At 43.5% G+C, this 18,319-nt stretch overlaps 2 protein-coding genes across 3 annotated transcripts; one reads left to right on the forward strand and one right to left on the reverse strand.

Moving 5' to 3' along the window:
* Window positions 1-21: 21 nt before the first annotated feature.
* sec23ip (SEC23 interacting protein) lies at window positions 22-7,841 on the forward strand. The gene is made up of 18 exons (XM_034551396.1): window positions 22-960; window positions 1,593-2,092; window positions 2,235-2,442; window positions 2,578-2,771; window positions 2,941-3,030; window positions 3,105-3,225; window positions 3,617-3,706; window positions 3,794-3,935; window positions 4,123-4,331; window positions 4,412-4,509; window positions 4,726-4,890; window positions 5,172-5,267; window positions 5,364-5,531; window positions 5,623-5,778; window positions 6,081-6,183; window positions 6,403-6,585; window positions 6,675-6,837; window positions 7,394-7,841. The coding sequence occupies exons 1-18, from the start codon at window positions 825-827 to the stop codon at window positions 7,473-7,475; spliced, it is 2,904 nt and encodes a 967-aa protein (XP_034407287.1). The 5' UTR covers window positions 22-824; the 3' UTR covers window positions 7,476-7,841.
* On the reverse strand, window positions 7,656-14,582 carry csgalnact2 (chondroitin sulfate N-acetylgalactosaminyltransferase 2). 2 transcript variants are annotated; one of them, XM_034551398.1, is made up of 8 exons: window positions 14,441-14,582; window positions 12,068-12,914; window positions 11,764-11,980; window positions 11,518-11,619; window positions 11,254-11,432; window positions 11,051-11,145; window positions 9,455-9,536; window positions 7,656-9,380 (listed from the first exon to the last, which is right to left on the reverse strand). In XM_034551398.1, the coding sequence occupies exons 2-8, from the start codon at window positions 12,717-12,719 to the stop codon at window positions 9,088-9,090; spliced, it is 1,620 nt and encodes a 539-aa protein (XP_034407289.1). In that variant the 5' UTR covers window positions 12,720-12,914; window positions 14,441-14,582; the 3' UTR covers window positions 7,656-9,087. The 2 variants fall into 2 exon arrangements, with proteins under 2 accessions (XP_034407289.1, XP_034407290.1); XM_034551399.1 differs by lacking the exon at window positions 14,441-14,582 and adding an exon at window positions 13,055-13,319 and having other exon boundaries at window positions 7,932-9,380.
* Window positions 14,583-18,319: the final 3,737 nt, after the last annotated feature.

The following is an 18,319-nucleotide window of genomic DNA, read 5'->3' on the forward strand; positions in this document are numbered from 1 at the left end:
TCGTTTGTTTTGAACACGGGGACCGACCGGAGCGCGGAGCTAATGGGAACACGAAGAAACGGGGGACCTCGGCAAGGAAAGATTATATACAAATATATACAAATATACGGTTTGAGATGACAGATATTTAGCAAAATACCTCAAGAAGAAATAAGTGTATCAAGTACTATTTCAGTATCTTAGAATAGTTCATGTTAATGAGAAAATACGAGTCATTTTTATTTTGTACATGTATATATGTTTTTTGTTTTATTATTATATGTATTTTGTATTTGTTAATTTCTTTAATAATGTAAGTACTGTACATCCTGATCCACACTAGCGGTAATGCACCAATTCGTTGTTTGCCGACCGCCAATGAAGAAGAAAAAGAAGAAAAAGAAGGAGAAGGAGAAGGAGGAGGAGCTCAGAGCTGTCAAACCAACATGCGGGTGTTTGAGTTTAGGGTGGTGGTGTGAGCGAGGAGGCCATTGGTGTATTCTGTGTACTCTTTTATCAAATTATTATTATTAGTTTAAAATAGCATTGATTATTTTAGGCCATTTAAAAGGACACAAAGTCACAGCGTTCGCTGTAGTGACACCATCTGACCTGTAAGCGGCGGTAGTGAGAGGCGGTGTTCGTTTCGACTACAACCAACGAACTACGGTGACACGACCTGCGTGGATTTAGCAGATCTACAGAAGCTGCGTTTACGGTCCCGTGTTGCGATGACACGCTCGTGATGCGTTAGAGACCAGTGGACTCTTGAGGGGAAGAGAGCTGAGCGTCCGCCGCCGGGCTGCGGCAGCAACGTCAGTGGCGACGTGTGATTCTTGGCGAAAATGGCAGATAGAAAGAATAATAATAATGTTCCCAGCACCAGTGCAAATTTACTGTTCAGCGGCGCTCCGGAGTTTAACTTCAACCTGCCCTTCATGCCGGTGAGCCAGGCCACCGGTCCGGCGGTGTTGTCAGGAGGTGAGACGAAGTCCCGTCCGGAGGAAACGTCCCAAACATTAGCAGTGCCGTTAGCAGGCTAAGCTAACTAACTAACTAGCTAGCTAACTAGCTAACCGGCTCCTGGGCTGCTGCCAGCTGTCATTCAGTGTGAAAGTGAGAGGAACGGAAATAAGTGACGTGTCCGAGCCCACAGTTGTTTGTCAGAGACGTGAGCTTAGTTGACAGCGATGTGTTTTGGTCAGACTGTACCCGGTCTGATGTCACATGAGGAGGAGGACTTGGGGCCACTTTAGAGCCATGAAAACATGTTCCGTGTTTAGGTTAGCCACGTCCTCCTTCAAAAACTCCACTGCCACGTTGGCCGGACGTCGCCGTAGTCTTTGTTGTATAGACCATGTTTCCACTCGTGATTACTGATTAATAAAATATATATATATATATATATATATATGTTTTGCATCACCAATGCTGATAAGTCATTCTTAAAATCTGTAATATGCTTATCATATGACTGTAAATAGAATGTCTTTGGAGTTTTGTAGGACACAACATGATATTTGAAGCTGTCCCCCTTCCTCGGTTGTGTTCAAGCGTATCCATTGATTTGGGTGTCCCTTGTCGCAACTAAATGAGGCCTTTTGATTTCTTAGTGGATCCCACCGAGGTTGGAGAAGAAGACAGCTTTCTAGGTCAGACCTCTGGAAACGGGCCGGCCCCCTCTACATTCAACTACTTCTCCAGCCCCGTGACCAGCAGTGACCCGTTCGCAGCCATCGGCCAGTCGCCATGCCCACCGCCGGCCCTGTCGGCAGCCCCCACGTCAACGGGCCCGCCGTCTCTTCCCGGCAGTGTCGGCATGACTCCGCCACCCCCTCCAGGCTCACAAATGAATCCTGCACCGCCAGCGTTTGGCGGCGCTGTTTACCAGAGCCCTGTGGGGCGGCACACTCCTCCCCTGGCCACGATGACCACACCGCCTCCGCAGGCGCAGAGTCACAACCCATACCGACACACCCCCATCAGCAGCAGAGCAAGTCCGTATATTCCAGCTCCAGAGGTCCTGCCACCAACACACACACCTCAGCGGAATCCGTACGCTCTCGGCTCTCCGCCACAGACATTCCCGTCGTCAGGACCCGCGTTCACAAAGGTAGATATGTCAGTGACTGTCAGATTTTTTTTGTCCGGTACTTGATTAACTCATTCAGTTATTGAAATAAATCCCTAATACGGAGAGCCAGCTATATGCCATCATTAGTGAAGACTGAATTTATTATTCCTTCTATCTTCAGCCTCCTCCCACACAGTTCCAAGCGCCTCCGCCTACAGCCACCACTGCCGGAGCGATGGTCCCCGCTGGTCCTATGATGCAATACAATTACAACGTCTATGAGCCCGTCCAGCCTCACTGGTTCTACTGCAAGCAAGTGGAATCAAAGAGCGTCTGGCTTCCCTTCAGTATCATTGACTCGCTTCAGCTAGAGGAGACGTATAACTCGGGTGTGTAATCTGTGAAAGTTTTTTTTCTTTTTCTCCAGAGAAATCAGAGCATCCGGCGTCGGTGCAGTGAGATGGCGAGACGCTCTGACACGTTTGTGTGCTTTTTTTCCCTTTTCTTTCTCTCCCTTCTCCCAGTTCAACCAGACCCAGAAAATGTGATCATCCGTACAGATGGAGGTCGCTACGACGTGCAGCTCTATGACCGCATGCGGACCGCGGTGTTCTGGGAGGAGGAGCCCACGGAGGTCCGGCGCTGCAGTTGGTTCTACAAAGGGGACACAGACAGTCGCTTTGTTCCGTACTCTGAGGAGTTTAGTGACAAGCTGGAGGTTCGTCTCACTACCACATTACCCTAGAAGCGGTTATTGAGTTAATCAAACGAGGGACAACATCTTGCCACTGCCAGACCAAATAAATCTCCTTTTCATTAACGCCAATGTGCAGTCTTTGTGTTTCAAATCACTTTTATATGCTTAAACAGTATGTCTTTAACTTCAGGCGGAATATAAGAAAGCCGTGTCTACCAACCAGTGGCACCGTAGACTGGAGTTCCCATCAGGAGAGACCATTGTCATGCACAATCCAAAGGTAAACCCTTGTCTGATCAGAGTTAATAAATAATCCTATCAGTTTGACTTAATGAGTTCTGCTGGCCTCCGTAGGTGATTGTACAGTTTCAGCCCTCCTCCATGCCAGACGAGTGGGGCACAACTCAGGACGGGCAGACGCGGCCCAGAGTGGTGAAGAGAGGGATTGATGACGACCACGATGAAGTACCAGATGGTAGTCAAGTTCCTCCGCACCTAAGTTAATTTATTGCAAAGTGAAGGCACTTATTGGGGGGAAAAAATCTACATAAAACCCAGCGTGCACTGTGTCCTTTTTAGACTATAACTATAAGCTCATTGATCCAACAAATAAGGGTTTCTAAAAAGTATTCAAAGAAAAATACACTGTCCCATAACGGGAGCCGAGGCATCTCGAAAGACATTGGAGGAAGTGCCGGCCATCAATCTGTTTTATGAGGAACGGTAAAGTCCCATTTTAAACTGTGAAGCATTTAAATATCTGTCTGTCTAAAGTATTGCAGCTTTATTATGATTTAGTACGGTTCAGAACTGGGCGATGAGCGATCGGGTAAGATTCAAACGTCCGTCCCGTGCCTCTTTTTCAGGCGAGCTCGCAAAGGTGGATCATCTCGTGTTCATGGTCCACGGGATCGGTCCCGTGTGTGACCTGAGGTTCCGGAGCATGGTCGAGTGTGGTGAGTACCATCCCGCACGTTGGCCAGATTCGGTGTGTACCCATCCATTGTTTCTGAAGTGCACCGTACGAATCCCTGTGCTTTCAGTGGACGACTTCCGCAGCGTGTCGCTGAAGCTGCTGCACAGTCACTTTAGGAACCCGCTGGATGAGCACGCCATCAGCAGGGTGGAGTTCCTCCCCGTCCAGTGGCACACGGCGCTGCATGGAGATGCCACGGGGGTGGACAGGTGAGGAGAGGCGGGTTAACGCTGACCGTGGACGTTTTAGACGATGGTCTACAGCAAACTCAAAAGTTGCTTCAATGCTTCTCTTTTCGTAGGATTTGTTAACAATAAGGAAAAACATCACCAGACTTATCCTATTGTACATGTCCTGTAAAATCAACTCTCGCCAAATCTCTTTCTCTTTTTATAGGAGGATAAAGAAGATTACGTTGCCCAGCACTGGCCGTTTACGTCACTTTACAAACGAGACTCTGTTAGATGTGCTCTTCTACAACAGTCCCACTTACTGCCAGACCATCATGGACACAGTAGCCCAAGAGATTAACAGACTTTATGCCCTGTTCATGAAGAGGAACCCAGACTACAAAGGAGCTACATCAGTGGCCGGACACAGCTTGGGTATAAACCAGTTGATGCTTGGCTTCTACCCCATTGGCTTTGTTTCCCCTTGTTTAGATTGTATCGTTTCTCCTTCGCAGGTTCCTTGATTCTCTTTGACCTGTTGTCAAATCAGAAGACCGCCTCTCCTGCACTGGCCGTGCCGATCATACCCACTGCGAATGGAGACACCAAACAGGTCATACACCAGTTAATAGAACTTAAACAGTAACATGTCATCCATTAAACATCTGTTTTTTGTGTATTTATTTCCCCACTGAACGTGATTGCGCGTCATAAGCGTTCAGAAATGTTTTTTCCGCGCTTTGACACACTGATGTGTATCATAATGGATCATTTTAGAAACAATAATGTTGCAGTGCGTGATTGTAAAAATGTCTGCCTCTCGCGTCAGATGGTTACACAGGGAAATACTGCCGCCGTCGCCCCTCCGGCTGCGGAAGAGGAGCCCAGAGAAGACGGGGAGGAGTTTGAGGATCTGTCTGCCATGCTGGAACACCTGGGCTTGTCAGAGTACAAGAATACCTTCGAAGAGGAGAAGATCGACATTGAATCTTTTGTAAGAATAAAAAAAAAAAAAAGCCTCTTTTTTTTTAAAATTCTTAAAAAAGCCTCTTTTTAAAAATTCTTTAAAAAAAAAATTCTTAAAAAAGCCTCTTATTTTTTTTTTTTGCGTGTCCTTAAATTGCAGTGTCACGTTTGGTTGTGGTTTCCAAAAAAAGGCCAACATAAAAAAAAAAAAATAACATGATGTGGTTAATTTTTTTTTTTTTTTAAACGTTGCTGTAGTTAAAGTATGGACATTTTGGAGCTTTTGATGTTTCACTTTGACTCTTTCAGCTTATGTGCACAATCGAGGACCTGAAAGAGATGGGGATCCCACTGGGCCCCAGGAAAAAGGTCTCCAAGTTTGTCAAAGAACGGGTGAACAAGCAGGTACGCGTCGTCTCTGGAGCACCTGTGGGGCCTGCGAACCGATTGGCGGTGAGTAACACTCTCTTGGCGTCTCTTGTTTTGTTTTGTTTGTCACAGGCAGCATGCCAAGCGGCCCGGGAGGAGAAGGCGGCGGTCAAAGAGGCGAGCCAGGTTGCGGCGCTCCCACCAGCGGCCGAAGCTCCTCCTGATGCCTCTGTGAAGAAGCTTCCAGTGGGCAACTCCATCCACGTCGACTATAATTACTTTGAAGTGGGCACCGGGCAGGTACAGTAAATGTGACTTCCAAACGAGGACTCGCTTTGGAGCCGATTTCAGAAATGTGGCTCCACGTTTAATAACACGATTTGCTCTGCAGGTGTCGGTGGTTTACCGCGCTCTGGACTTTGAGCCGATTAATTTCTTCGCCTTGGGGTCTCCGATTGGCATGTTTCTGACGGTCCGAGGCCTGGAAAAGATCGAAGAGACGTACCAGCTGCCCACGTGCAAGGGGTTCTTCAATATTTACCACCCGGTACGCTTCTCACCTGCAGATGCTCAGACGTTAATTGCCATAATTGAGTTTCAGCATGTTGCGCTCGTTTTTAATTGCAAGTCTGTCCATATTATTGCAGTGTGCCAAAGGCATCAGCTATCATTCTTAAAATGAGTCCTTTTCACTCTCCAGTGTTGCATGTTAAAGTCACAGAAACATGGTAACCCTTAACCCTCCGCTTTAGTTACTCTGTACAAACTAAGAGGCTGAGCGTATGCTCTAATTGTCACGTTGTACATTACTATGGGATGGCTTCATTGATGACTCTGTGTTTCCTTCAGTTGGACCCAGTGGCGTACAGGATTGAGCCCATGATATTACCAGACATGGACTTTAAGCCCGTTTTGGTCCCACACCACAAAGGGAGGAAGAGGCTTCATCTCGGTACGACGCTCACCGGTTATCTTTTCTCCCAACTCGACCGCTGTTGTTCATTTACCGTCGCCAAGAGCAATTGAAAGTTTGTCATGAGTTAATGCGACGTCTTTAGTGGATATGTTGCAATGCCAGAAATGGGTCTAAACATTATTTTTTTTTTATAAACGGCATAAAACCAGCTTCTCCCTGCAGATGCATTTAGTAATGTGTATCTCTGTGTTTCAGAGCTGAAGGAGTCTCTCACCAGGATGGGCTCTGACCTGAAGCACGGTTTCATCAGCTCCCTCCGGAGCGCCTGGCAGACGCTCAACGATTTCGCTCGCGCTCACACGTCGTCTGCCCAGCTTCAGGCCGAGCTGGCCATGGTGGCCAATCAGATCGCCGAACAGGAGAAGCAAGCGCAGGAGGGTGAGTCTCTCTGATTTGTGGCTCTTCAATCGAGTTATTGTAGTTAGTCTTGTGAGGTATGTATGACTCCCAGTTCTGGTTTCTCACAGACCATAAGATCCCAGAGAGCCCCGAGCCACCAAAAGAGGAGGAGCCTCAGGTGAAGGTTGGGATGCTGAATGGAGGGAATCGCATCGACTACGTGCTGCAGGAGAAGCCCATCGAGAGTTTCAACGAGTACCTGTTTGCCCTCCAGAGTCATCTCTGCTACTGGTACGGAGGCCTCCATGCCACTCTGGCTGCATATTCCCGTGTTAACTATAACGTTTCAAATTCAGTCCGTCCACCAATTTGCAATTGCAACAAAAGCTGAAGCGATTACTCAATCAACAGAAAAGTAATTAGATTTTTTTTTTTTTGGCGATTTCTAAATATTTTACTTGGTCTTGATTATAAAAGAGTTTCTTGCTGCCGTGTCAGCAAAATAACAAGACAAAAAAAACCCTACGATTGGACCAGCTGTATTGTTTTCAAAAAAAGTTCAGTTATCAGTTTGTGTTCAGATTTAATTCTCAACATCGAGTGTGGCGTTTTTCATATTAATAGGCCTTTTTAACAGTAAACCTTTTGACCTTTAACACTGGTTTGAGCACCATCCTGGTGCTCGTGACTTAGTGAGCCTCGAGTGGAACTGATCCAGCGTTAATGTCGTTAGCAACACCGCGTCTACCACGCAGGCCTGTCGCTCCACCGCTACGAGGGACCCGTTGGCCGATGGAGGCAAATCCTTTATTATTATTATTAACAACTCTCCTGTTTTGTTTTGTAGGCAATCTGAAGACACGGCTCTGCTTATTCTCAAAGAGATCTACAAGAACATGGGGATCCATCCAGAACAGATGGCACATTAACACGATGAAGCACCGTCTGTCTGAAACTTTCCCCATTTGGTTTATTTCATATGTTTACCTTGATTTTAATTTGTTTTCCTTCTTTTCTATCCATGTAGTTTATTGTATACAGATGAATAATACAATTTGTATTATGCCATTTGTATTAAATTAAGAAACGTACAAATGAGCTTGTAGATTCAAGGACACAAGTGCGTGTTTGATATTACATTTTATAGTATAAATTATAGCACTGATTATGGATAATCAAAGCAAATGCCAACAGCAGAAATGACGATGACTTATTATAGCGGTTAATGCAGCCTTCTGGAAGTTTTATTTAATGGCCAACATTTCTAAATAAATCATTTCCTTACATTCTTCCTCGTTCTGTTTTGAATTGTCGTGTACTGCCGAGAGGAAGACATGGAACAATTCCCCTGCAGCGTGAGGAAAAATGTATATCTACAAAAATGCTGTAATATTAGCAAAACATGAATTAAAAAGAATACAGGATGAGATGCATGAATAACCTGCTTTCACTGAGAAAAAATAAAGCACTTCTTGCCTGCTCTACGATGGGATTCGACATCCCGCCTCTAACAACATCCTCTCATTATGAGATGGACTCAAAATTCAAAAGCATTTCGTGTCACTTTAAAGCACAGTATGAAACACAAATATTAGAAAAGGTATTTACAAGAGTAACATTCAAACTCCAGTCCAGTATTAGGAATCATAACGCTGTGAGCCACTCACTGAGCATAAAGGACATCTTGTTAATGTTATTTAGACTAATACTGGTCCACAAAGACCTGATATCATAGCGCTGCATGCTATAAGCTTTGCTCTTTAGTAACATTATTAAATCATGCTCCTCTATTAATAAACTGGTCACTTAGGAGCCGTCTTCAAAGGAAGATAGTGACTCTCAAAACACTTCCCTTTTTTTTAAAAACCACATTGCCAGTCTGAAACAACCTATAAATATATTAACAGAACGACTTCATACACAACCGCCAATATACTGCAACGGCAAGTTAAACTTGGACGGATCAGAAATGTTCTGGTTCTTTTGGGGTCAACTTGCCTTTTTTTTTTAAACCTCCATTGAAACAAAGTGCAACTTCTTATTTTTCCTTTTGTCAACAGTAAATAAATAGTTCTATAGTTGGACTTATTACACTTTTGTAATGGCTCTCCGTTAAAAAGCCACTCTTCACATCAACAGCTGGTTGTATTTGATCTTGTGGGGGGTGGGGTGGGTTATTATGATGGTAATGATGGTGAAGAAACTGGTTCCAAGTCAGGTGGAAGCAGGCAGGACGGATTAATGAGAAGTTGTGGTTTCCAAGTTAGAAAACCGGCATGAAACACAATGGCCACCTAAATCCATGGGATATATAATACTTGTTAGTTCTCATCCAGCAAGTTAAATATTAGCCAGTTGTTTGAGTAAGCTGTTGCACCATGTTAGGTTTCACATTGAGAAATGTTCATCATCTCTGTACATTCATTTAGTCTACAGCTGTGCGGTGAAATGCAGACGGATCCATGTAAACATGTCTGTGCTGTAGTGCGATGGTTGTCAGCACCTCAAAGTCTTAACATCGGACTGGGGGGAGGAGGGGGGTCAGTCCTCGGTCTTGGTCTGAGTCTTGAAGGCCTGCTTGCGTAAGTGAGCCTCGATCTCGTCCCGGAAGACGAGCATGCCCAGGTGCGAGTGGGAGGCCTCGTTCATGGCTTTGGACTGGATGCACATGCGGTACTGCTCCGGGGTCAGCTCGTCCGCACACTGCTTCTCGTGCCACAGGTGGAAGAGGCCGGAGACCGGCGTCCGCATCACGATCAGCTCGCTCCGGAGATACTTCCTGTACAAGTGCACGTCCTCCACACCCCAGCCTTTGACTTCGAGATCGAACCCACCTGGACGCCACAAGTTCACGTCATCAGTTGCTTAGGAGTCAATTTAATGAATCCATAATTGCACCGGTTCTTACCGATATTTAGGAAATCCGAGCGATACTGGCACGTCATTCCGAAGCCGAAATCCCTCCAGAACCCAGCATCTTTTTTGTGAATCTATTTGAAAAGAGATACAATAAAACGAGAGGACACCACATATTTGCTTGAACTGAAATCAAATTGACATTTTATGTAAATACTTTAACCTTTTTACACTTGCTTATCGTTTACGCCCTTCGGACGTTTTGAGCGTCACCGTGACGCATTTGACAGAGGGCTGTTTTCACATTCATCTGCAGAAAGTTTCTCTGGGATGGCCTTGAATCGGAGTTCGAATCGTGAACGTACAAGATGGTTTCATGACATAAGCAGTTAGTCCAAAACGCAACCGAGTGGGATGTGGAAACTTAAACCTCCAGAAATCAACATTTGCACATAGGGGAAAAAAAAAGTAGTTGCAGGAGTTTAACGAATTTAAATTATGAACGGTTTTAATGTCTTGAAACATGTGTGATGGGGATCTCTAAAGAACACTTTTTAAAGTTTAAATGGTGATCCAGAGAGCCTGGCTGCTGTCTTAGATTGTCTCTGACGTTAACTGCTGGATGGCTCAACATTCTCTTCAGCTCAATAACTCCAAATCAGAAGTCATATTATTCAGTTCCCCAAACAATAACACCAGTCTCATCAAGAGTCAACTTGGTCCCCTGGCTGCTTATTTAAAACCTGTTGCCAGAAATTTGGGTGTAATGTTTGACTCAATAGATTTTTGAATCACAGATCAAACAAATTGTCCAGTCCTGCTTCTTTCAATTAAGAATAATCTCAAAAATCAAACCCATATTGTCACGCTCAGATCTGGAAAAAGTCATTCATGCACTCATTTTCTCTCGACTACTGCAACTCCCTCCTTTCTGGCATAAATCACAAATCCATCTCCCGCCTCCAACTAGTCCAGAATGCAGCAGCTCGGCTTCTGACTGGTTCTGACAGACGGCATCACATGACTCCAGTCCTGGCCTCTCTCCACTGGCTCCCTGTTAGTTTTAGAATTGATTTTAAGATTTTGCCGATCACTTTTAAAGCACGCCTGGGTCTGGCCCCAAGCTACATCATTGAAATGTTAGCCCCATATGAGCCAGCTCGCAGCCTTAGATCCTCCGGTGGGGCCCTTTAAGGCCCTTCAAGGCCCTTCAAGGCCCTTCTGGCCGTTCCAAAGTCGAGGCTTAAATCAAAGGGTGACCGTGCTTTTGCCATCAGAGCCCCTCGACTTTGGAACGACCTACCTGAGGGGATAAGACTAGCAGAATCAGTAGCTTCTTTTAAATCACTTCTTAAAACCCATTTTTATAGAACTACTTTTAAGTGATGTCATCCTTTTATGCAGTTCTTTGTTTCCCCTATTTTAGTTTGTCTGTTCTGCTTTATTTTGTATTTGTAATTTTCTATTCCTCTATTGTGTTCATTGCCTCATGTATTTTCTGAAATGTTTACTTGTATTGATGTTATGTTTTTACCTTGCTTCTATGTAGAGCACTTTGTAAACTCTGTTTTTAAAAGGTGCTATATAAATAAATGTATTATTATTATTATTATTATTAAATGATCTGAGATAAATGTGATGTCCTTACCAGTTGGAGTTCAGTGGGTGGAGCCAGCTCCAAATTCCCATAGACTATGGCAGGATTGTAGAGACTGAACACCACTGGATAGAAAACTTTCTTATCTACAAACAAACAGTTTAGTACAATTTAGTGATAGTCCACCTGTAAACAAAAGCCCAAAAGGACTATTTAAAAACAATGACTATAAACAATACTGTGTAAAAACCTACTTGGGGCAGCGTGGAGGCGACACGTGTTCAGGAACTCGAGTGTAAAATGGATGTCAACGTCACAAAAAAACATTAAGACGTCGCCTTTCTTCCAGGCGCGGGCGCCGATGTCCAGACCACGACCCCGCGAAAACTCCTCGTCCACGGGGATCAGAGTGTGATTGGAGAAGCTCTCCTCCCTGAAAACAAATGGAGTAGATTTCAATTCCCACGACACCTCACTACCGCAAAACGTGTTCAAAGCTCTCAGTGAAAAGGACGAACCTCGACATTTTTTCCAAAGACGACTTCACCTCCTGCAGGCCTTCCGGACCAAAATAAACCACTGTGAGATGTACTCGTCTGTCGTGCTGAATGCACACCTCCCTAAAACATATATTATGCATTTTTTTTTAAAAACACTACGGTTGTATCTTACAGCAAAACAATGGTTACATCCTGGGAAACATCTGAAGACAACATGTTGGGTCATGTCCAACAGACGGGGGAAAGTTTCTGGTTCATTCTCACCTGAAGTTGTGCAAGAACTGTGAGAAAGTTTCTACTCTGCCTGCCAGCGGTACAATGATGTTGATAATCATTGCTGATGTTTCTACAGATGTGCTCCTGACTTTCATTAAGGGGCCAAAGGGCCTGAAGAGCGTGACATGTCGGAAGCTGCTGGAATCCTCTTTAGCAAAGAAGAGCTCGTAAAGAGTCCCTTTGTCTCGCTCGGTCCTGTACAGTCCTGTGAAATATGAAAAACAAGGGTTCTCTGAGAAAATCCGTTGCATTGATCACTCATTGGTCCGCAGCCAGGTAGTGTAGACCTTACCTTCAGTAAAGTGACCCTCTGTGTAGGTTTGTCTCTGCATCGGCATGTCTTCCTCGACACCATCCTCCTCATCGGGGTTGTTGATAATGTCCAGCGCAGCCTCCATGACCTCCACCAGCTCGTCCCGGCGGTCTTTGCGGACGGGTTTCTCCTCTGGGTGCCGCGTCAGCCCCATCTCCAGCTGGTACACCTTGGACGAAGTGAAACTCTCAAAGGGCACCAGGGCGTACTCGCTGGGGAGGCGGGCCCCGGTGTTAACCTCAGCCTTGTCGATCTGAGAGTGCAGGTACTCCAGCAGGTCTCCCGGCTCTTGGTCTTTTGTCTCTGCCAGGCCCTGCACCCCAGGGAGCTCCTTCTTCTCCTGCAGGAGCTTGAGCTTCTCGCCCATTTCCTGCAGCTCCTGCTTGAGCTGGGCAATCTGGCGCTTGAGACTGGTGGCCCGGTTCAGGTGGCGCTCTTCCTGTTCCTGCAGCAGGGCCTGGTAGTACTCCTTCCCGTAGGTCTCCCCTGCTATACCGGGCAGCGCCAGGCTGACGTCTGCTGGAGGGGTGCACTCCAGCAGGTATGCGAATAGCAGCAGCACCAGCAGCAGGAAGAGGCCCAGGAAGAGCCAGCGGACCCGGCCCTGGAGCGTCAACCCCCGCCTGGGCATCACGCTTGCATACAAGCTATAGCTGGCAAGTCTGCATTCCCTTACCCCTCCGATCACATTACTCACAATGTGCTTCTGCACATCATCTCAGAGGTCTGGAAGGGCCTTTGTGTCATTATGCTGTGGCGGTCTTGTGTCTTGGCTCCTATAACTGTCCTCATACATTTGTTTGGGGTAAATCCATGCGCTGATTACCTAGATGACAATCACAGAAATCCACAATAAGACAACAAGGCCATTTGTGAAGACTTTTTAGATACATAGTTTGGTTTCAGATTAAACCATTGGGGATTATTAGCAGATAATCACCACCTAATAATACAATAGTGTGTTACCATTCAAGCAACCTCAGTAATTGGCCAACCTGCCAGTCACAATTCAGGCAATGAATAACACACGTTCCCGTTGCAGCGTGTCCCACTTCTCTTTAGATGTTACATTGTGGAGATTTCATTTAAAACCGGAGGAACCGAGCTTCACCTGGAGAGCTAACGCGGCGACTAGCTGTCCGAGCTAAACAACAGCACAGAGGAAAGCTGGTGCGCGAGCTCCACAGCAAGCTCCCAACTATTGACTTCCGGTTGAACGGCTTACTTCCAAAATAAGAGCATGACACGCTCCAGAACAGCTATGCATTTAGAAAAAATAGGCACCTTTGTTGAATGAAAGGATATGCCACGGGGACAACATATGTAACAACAGCCGCAGTAAGGGGTATTTCTGATTATTGTGACTGAAGTGAGCTCACACAAGGCTCTTAGTATTTGGCCTCATGGAGCCTTTAAAACCACATACCACACATAATTGGTTCCTGAAGGTCACACAGTCAAGCTTACAGCTCAAACCCTCAGCACACAAAGTAATGCTGTTTTTTTTATTATCCTCACCTGGCCTCAAAAGGTGCTCAAGGCGGCTATAATGAAAACCAGCAGGGTTCCGAGTCCGATGAAATATTCACAGAGGAGCCATTCTGATGAAGAGGCTCAGTCTCAAGGTTTCAACCAGTCAGAACAAGAAGAAACGATAACAAAAACTTTCCATTGAGAACTGCCAGACACTAATTAGGCACATCGAGTGTAAAGCTCACAAAATGTAATTAAACTCCTGCGAGTAATTACTTTGACATAATAGGCAATGCTTTATATACCAATGTCCTATAAATTAGCTGTCTTCTTTCAGCTGCCAAGGACTAGGATAAGAGATACATTAAAACACAGGATGGGCTGTAACCTGAAATAAAGGTTTGACATTGATATCATTGTTTTGGTATAAATACATCCTGTGTCTTAATTAACAGTCATGGTGGCAGTTATCTCATCAAGACTACACATTCATACATTAAGAGGGATTTGTACATTCTAGTGAATTGACTGACGTGTTACTAAAGACTGAGGCTATTTAAGCAGGCAAAAGTGTGAGCATTTCTCATCACGCCATAAAACAATCAGATTTTTTTTGCCGTGTTAATTGGGAAAATGAGTCGTGTTGCAGCGAGTCAGCACAGAAGGCTTTGACCACATTTTCTACACCTTCCGTCCCTCTGGAAAATGTGATACCAAGCAAAGCTCGTATCCTTACTTTGAAAATCCAAACCGGATATTGATTGACACGGTGGCGGAGCGAGCTTAGCGATGTTCGGAGCTTCATTTCGCTTTTGGGTTATTTTATTTCTGTTCGAGAGCCTGCTAAGCAATTATTATAGTGTTCAAACAGCTACTCACATAATTCCGTCTTCCTCCATTCCTGCCGGTGCTTACGGCCGTGAGTTGAGTGCAAAGCCAGCAGCAGCAGACAGCCTGGGCTGCAAAATGCCACGGAGCTGATAGAAAAGTGTGGCTCGAAGTCTACTTCCGGTCAACAACTAACCAATGGGAGCTTCGCTAACGAGTGTCGTCATCTCACACGCTGAAGCTCCTTGTTCATAATTAAAAAAAAAAACGTTTTTATTATGAGTAAAAAAGTTGTCATTATTATAGAATATTAAATAATTACATTTTATGCCACTCTTTTTTTTTTATCAACACACACTGAAAATAAATACAATATGTATTATACATATTAGTTAATGCCTCGTTTTGTATTTCTCTGTGCAAACTGTTAACACAAACCTCTTAGGCGTGATGTTACACTGGCTGACAACTCTGAATTGAATTATGACTTAAGTGGGCTCTAACTGGAGACAGATCAATTGTTTAATGTTCAACCATGGCATCTGTTATCATTACGATGTGTAGAATAAACCAGGAAATGCTCTCATTAGGTTCTATTTTTAGTCATTTCCTTCATTAATTCCCATTAAGAATGACAGTCTGGAGCCTATCCCAGCACACATTATGTGGAAATCACTGAGACAACACAGCCTGTGATAACCAGCCTGTCACACATCTATTTTAATTAATGTCCAGGACTGCCTTTGTGTAGAAGGGAGTGTGTCTTCAGACACAATCTATATTAAGTAAGCTAAAATAAAGTTACAAATATTCACAGTGAGATCGTGTTGGAAATCAATATCACTTTGTAAACATCCTCAAGTTAGCCAGCCATGGAGAATGGCGTTGTTGAATTCATGGTATATTTGACATGTTACTTCAAAAGAGCACAGTCAATCCACCACTAAACATATTGCTTTGGTTATATCTTACATGCTGTTGTTGTCAGGAAAAAAAAATCAATACCAACTGTGGATAAGCACTTGGCAAAAGCTCCAAGCACACAGGCTCCATCGACATCTGGAGGAAACAAAAATATAGCGGGGGGATGGGCAACATATTCACAATTAGTGTATGATTGTAGAGTTTAAGAAATATATTTATTTAAATAAAGAAGCTGCTTGCAGATACATTGCAAGTTTCCCTTGCTGTGTGATAAGTGTAAGTACTGTACAGGCTTTCTCCATGATTCTTTTTATATATTTTCCTTTTCTTAAGTTTGCTATAACTTACTCTTGTTGAGCAGGATTATTTAAATTTTAGCAGAGGCAGGATATCAATTTAATCATTTATTTGAAGATCTGTCGCTCTATGTTTCTAGAAATGTCAACAAAGTAATACAACATCATAGCTTAGTTTGTGTAAAAAAGGTTCTAGAGTATGTCTTCTAGTCTAAAAGACAAACAAAAAAAACAAAAAAGTTATGATATAGTATGTCTAAAAAATAGTCATAGCATAGTATGTTTTCAAACAACAAACCTATTTTTTAGCCCGCTCTAAGGGTATATCTCTACAAGGGCTATTTGAATAATGTTGGTGTTATAAAAAAAGGAAACACTGTTGAGATTTGTTCAGATTTGTAAATATCAGTATATATGTTACTGGCTAAGAGTAAATGACGATGGCACATAGCAAAAATTAAACGTTTCAGGTCCGGCCTAAAACAAAAACAAAAAGCACTTTTCTAAAGATTATCTCTTTAGAATATGATGCAGCTGCCGGTCTAAACTTCCAAATCATGTGAACAGTCTCTCGGCAGAGGTTGACCTTGATAAAGTGAACAGAGAGTTTTGAGTAAAGACAGACCGAGGCCGTATTGCTGGGCCCCGTGGACCCCGATGCGGTCAAATGAGAGGTTTTCTAAAACCTTTGGACAGAAATACAACCGCTATCATCCACAGGGACAGCCAACATCAAAACAATGACAGTTCCTCACAGTAGATTTAATTTGAACACATTAAAACCAAACTTATTTCAAGTGCTTACCCATTTTCAGATGTTAGGACTCATTCTTGCAGCACTCTATTGTGGGTATTGTGTATTTATCAGCTGTTGTTGCCCATCCGCCGCTATCTTTTACTTTCCTCCTGATGTTGTTTGAGAGTCTGTGCTTGTTGTTTTTGCTCATCCATAGTTGGCATTGATTTCCTCTCTAGGCAAACTATAACAAAATCAATATAAAACACCATGTTCCTTTTCACAATATTCTATAGTGTTTGCCTTGCACCCTTTGGGTGAATTTGACCGCTGGATTATTTGTTTATTCGCTCCAAACAGGCGATACAACTGTACAGATGTTTACGACGGCAGACATTGTGTGACTGTCGTTGTGATTCTATTCCTATGTGACTGATTGCCGTTTGCTTTTCAAGCTGTACCTCCCGAAGCCCCAAGAGTGCCGCGCTTTGAAGCCAATTATACAGAAAATTACGATTCCCAGGTCCGTCATCATATAGATTTACATTGTAACTCAGAAGATCATGTTTTTATAGGTGAATCAACTTCCCAGTGCGACACTCGAATAGCCCTTATTTATATGATTTATTGATTTAGATTTAGTGTTCCCAGTGCGACACTTGAATAGCCCTTTTTTTCTTTCCTCCAACCGTGTGAATGAACCTGAGACCGAGGCTGGTCCCAACGGCCGGGAGGCTGGTTGAAGGCATCTCCAGTGAACCCCATGGATTCAAGACATCAACGGAAGATCAGGTAAAGCAGGTGAGGAGTAAGGAGCAATGTCTACAAGTAACATATCAATGTGGTGAGGAGAGCCAATTAGAATGGAGCAACGACGTGAAGAAGCCCAACTACAGATGGATGATAATATGAATACCCTGTCGTATATGACTTTACTTGAATGACTATCTTCAATAATGAACTTTGAATGGCTTTCGCCCTGTCTCTGTTGTATGTTTCCAACCAGAGCTCGATGCTATGTCCCTTTCATAAGCTTTGTAATCCAGGGCAAGACTTTATGAAAAGAATTAAAAAAACAAATAATGTCTTCTGTGATTATACACTCATCCATGATGAAAGGAGTTGTTGTTTTTCTTTTGCATTTATGGTGATTTAACTATTTATACATTCATGTGGCGTCACAGCAGCAGGCATATACTCTGATAGCACGTATCCTGAAAAAGGATGCAGAGATGGAGGCTACGCATACCCAAAATATAAAAAATGACTTGAAAACAACATGAAGTGTCTCAGTATGGAGCCAGTCTTCGAAGTTGGAATAGTATTTATATCGTATTTATTTTCTATGTAATTATATCTTATACTTCCTATCTTATGAGTTTTAGCAAATGGCATCGAGAAAGAACAAAGAGTATGGAAAGAATAGCTTAAAAACTAAAGAGAATTTCAAAAAGATCTTGTATAAAATCTTTAAAAGTGATAAGATGTTATACAGATGTATATTACAGTGGAGCTTGGAGTGATATGATTTATGTGATTGCATAAATTACATTTCAAAGAAATGTAATTTATCAGTAAACGGATTATCTATTTTCAGAGACATGAGGTGAGTAGACATATTGCACATTTTGCATGTTTATTATTAATTGGAATCAAATAATAACACCATGATAACACTCATTAGTTTACATAATCATACGTCTTCCACAAAGATTGCCACGACAGTGAATCCAAAAGTGAACTGCGGTCTGACACGTGGACATGGCCACACACTCTACATTAAGTCTCATGTCTTTACACCAGTTGATATCTTTCCTGTAAAAAAACAAAAACAAGAAAAAAACAAGAACAAAAGCAAAGAAAACTGTTTACTGATCATCTTTGTGTTACTTTTTCTTTGGCAAGAACAGCTTTAAAACATCAATTGGGAGAAAACACTAAACGGGTCTCGGGCATTTCGAGGAGAACAATGCT

This window comes from Cyclopterus lumpus, chromosome 15, assembly GCF_009769545.1.
Source record: "Cyclopterus lumpus isolate fCycLum1 chromosome 15, fCycLum1.pri, whole genome shotgun sequence".
NCBI classification, from domain to species: domain Eukaryota; kingdom Metazoa; phylum Chordata; class Actinopteri; order Perciformes; family Cyclopteridae; genus Cyclopterus; species Cyclopterus lumpus.

What these genes read in the sequence shown, in the direction of transcription:
- sec23ip (XM_034551396.1), top strand. Translation starts at nt 825, where the DNA reads ATGGCAGATAGAAAGAATAATAATAATGTTCCCAGCACCAGTGCAAAT. An exon ending in AGTGGCCGGACACAGCTTGG is followed by an intron (nt 4,332 to 4,411) that starts GTATAAACCAGT and finishes TCTCCTTCGCAG; the next exon opens with GTTCCTTGATTCTCTTTGAC. An exon ending in GGAGAAGCAAGCGCAGGAGG is followed by an intron (nt 6,586 to 6,674) that starts GTGAGTCTCTCT and finishes GGTTTCTCACAG; the next exon opens with ACCATAAGATCCCAGAGAGC.
- csgalnact2 (XM_034551398.1), bottom strand. Translation starts at nt 12,719, where the DNA reads ATGCCCAGGCGGGGGTTGACGCTCCAGGGCCGGGTCCGCTGGCTCTTC. An exon ending in AGAGGGTCACTTTACTGAAG is followed by an intron (nt 11,981 to 12,067) that starts GTAAGGTCTACA and finishes CATATTTCACAG; the next exon opens with GACTGTACAGGACCGAGCGA. An exon ending in CTCGGATTTCCTAAATATCG is followed by an intron (nt 9,381 to 9,454) that starts GTAAGAACCGGT and finishes TGTGGCGTCCAG; the next exon opens with GTGGGTTCGATCTCGAAGTC.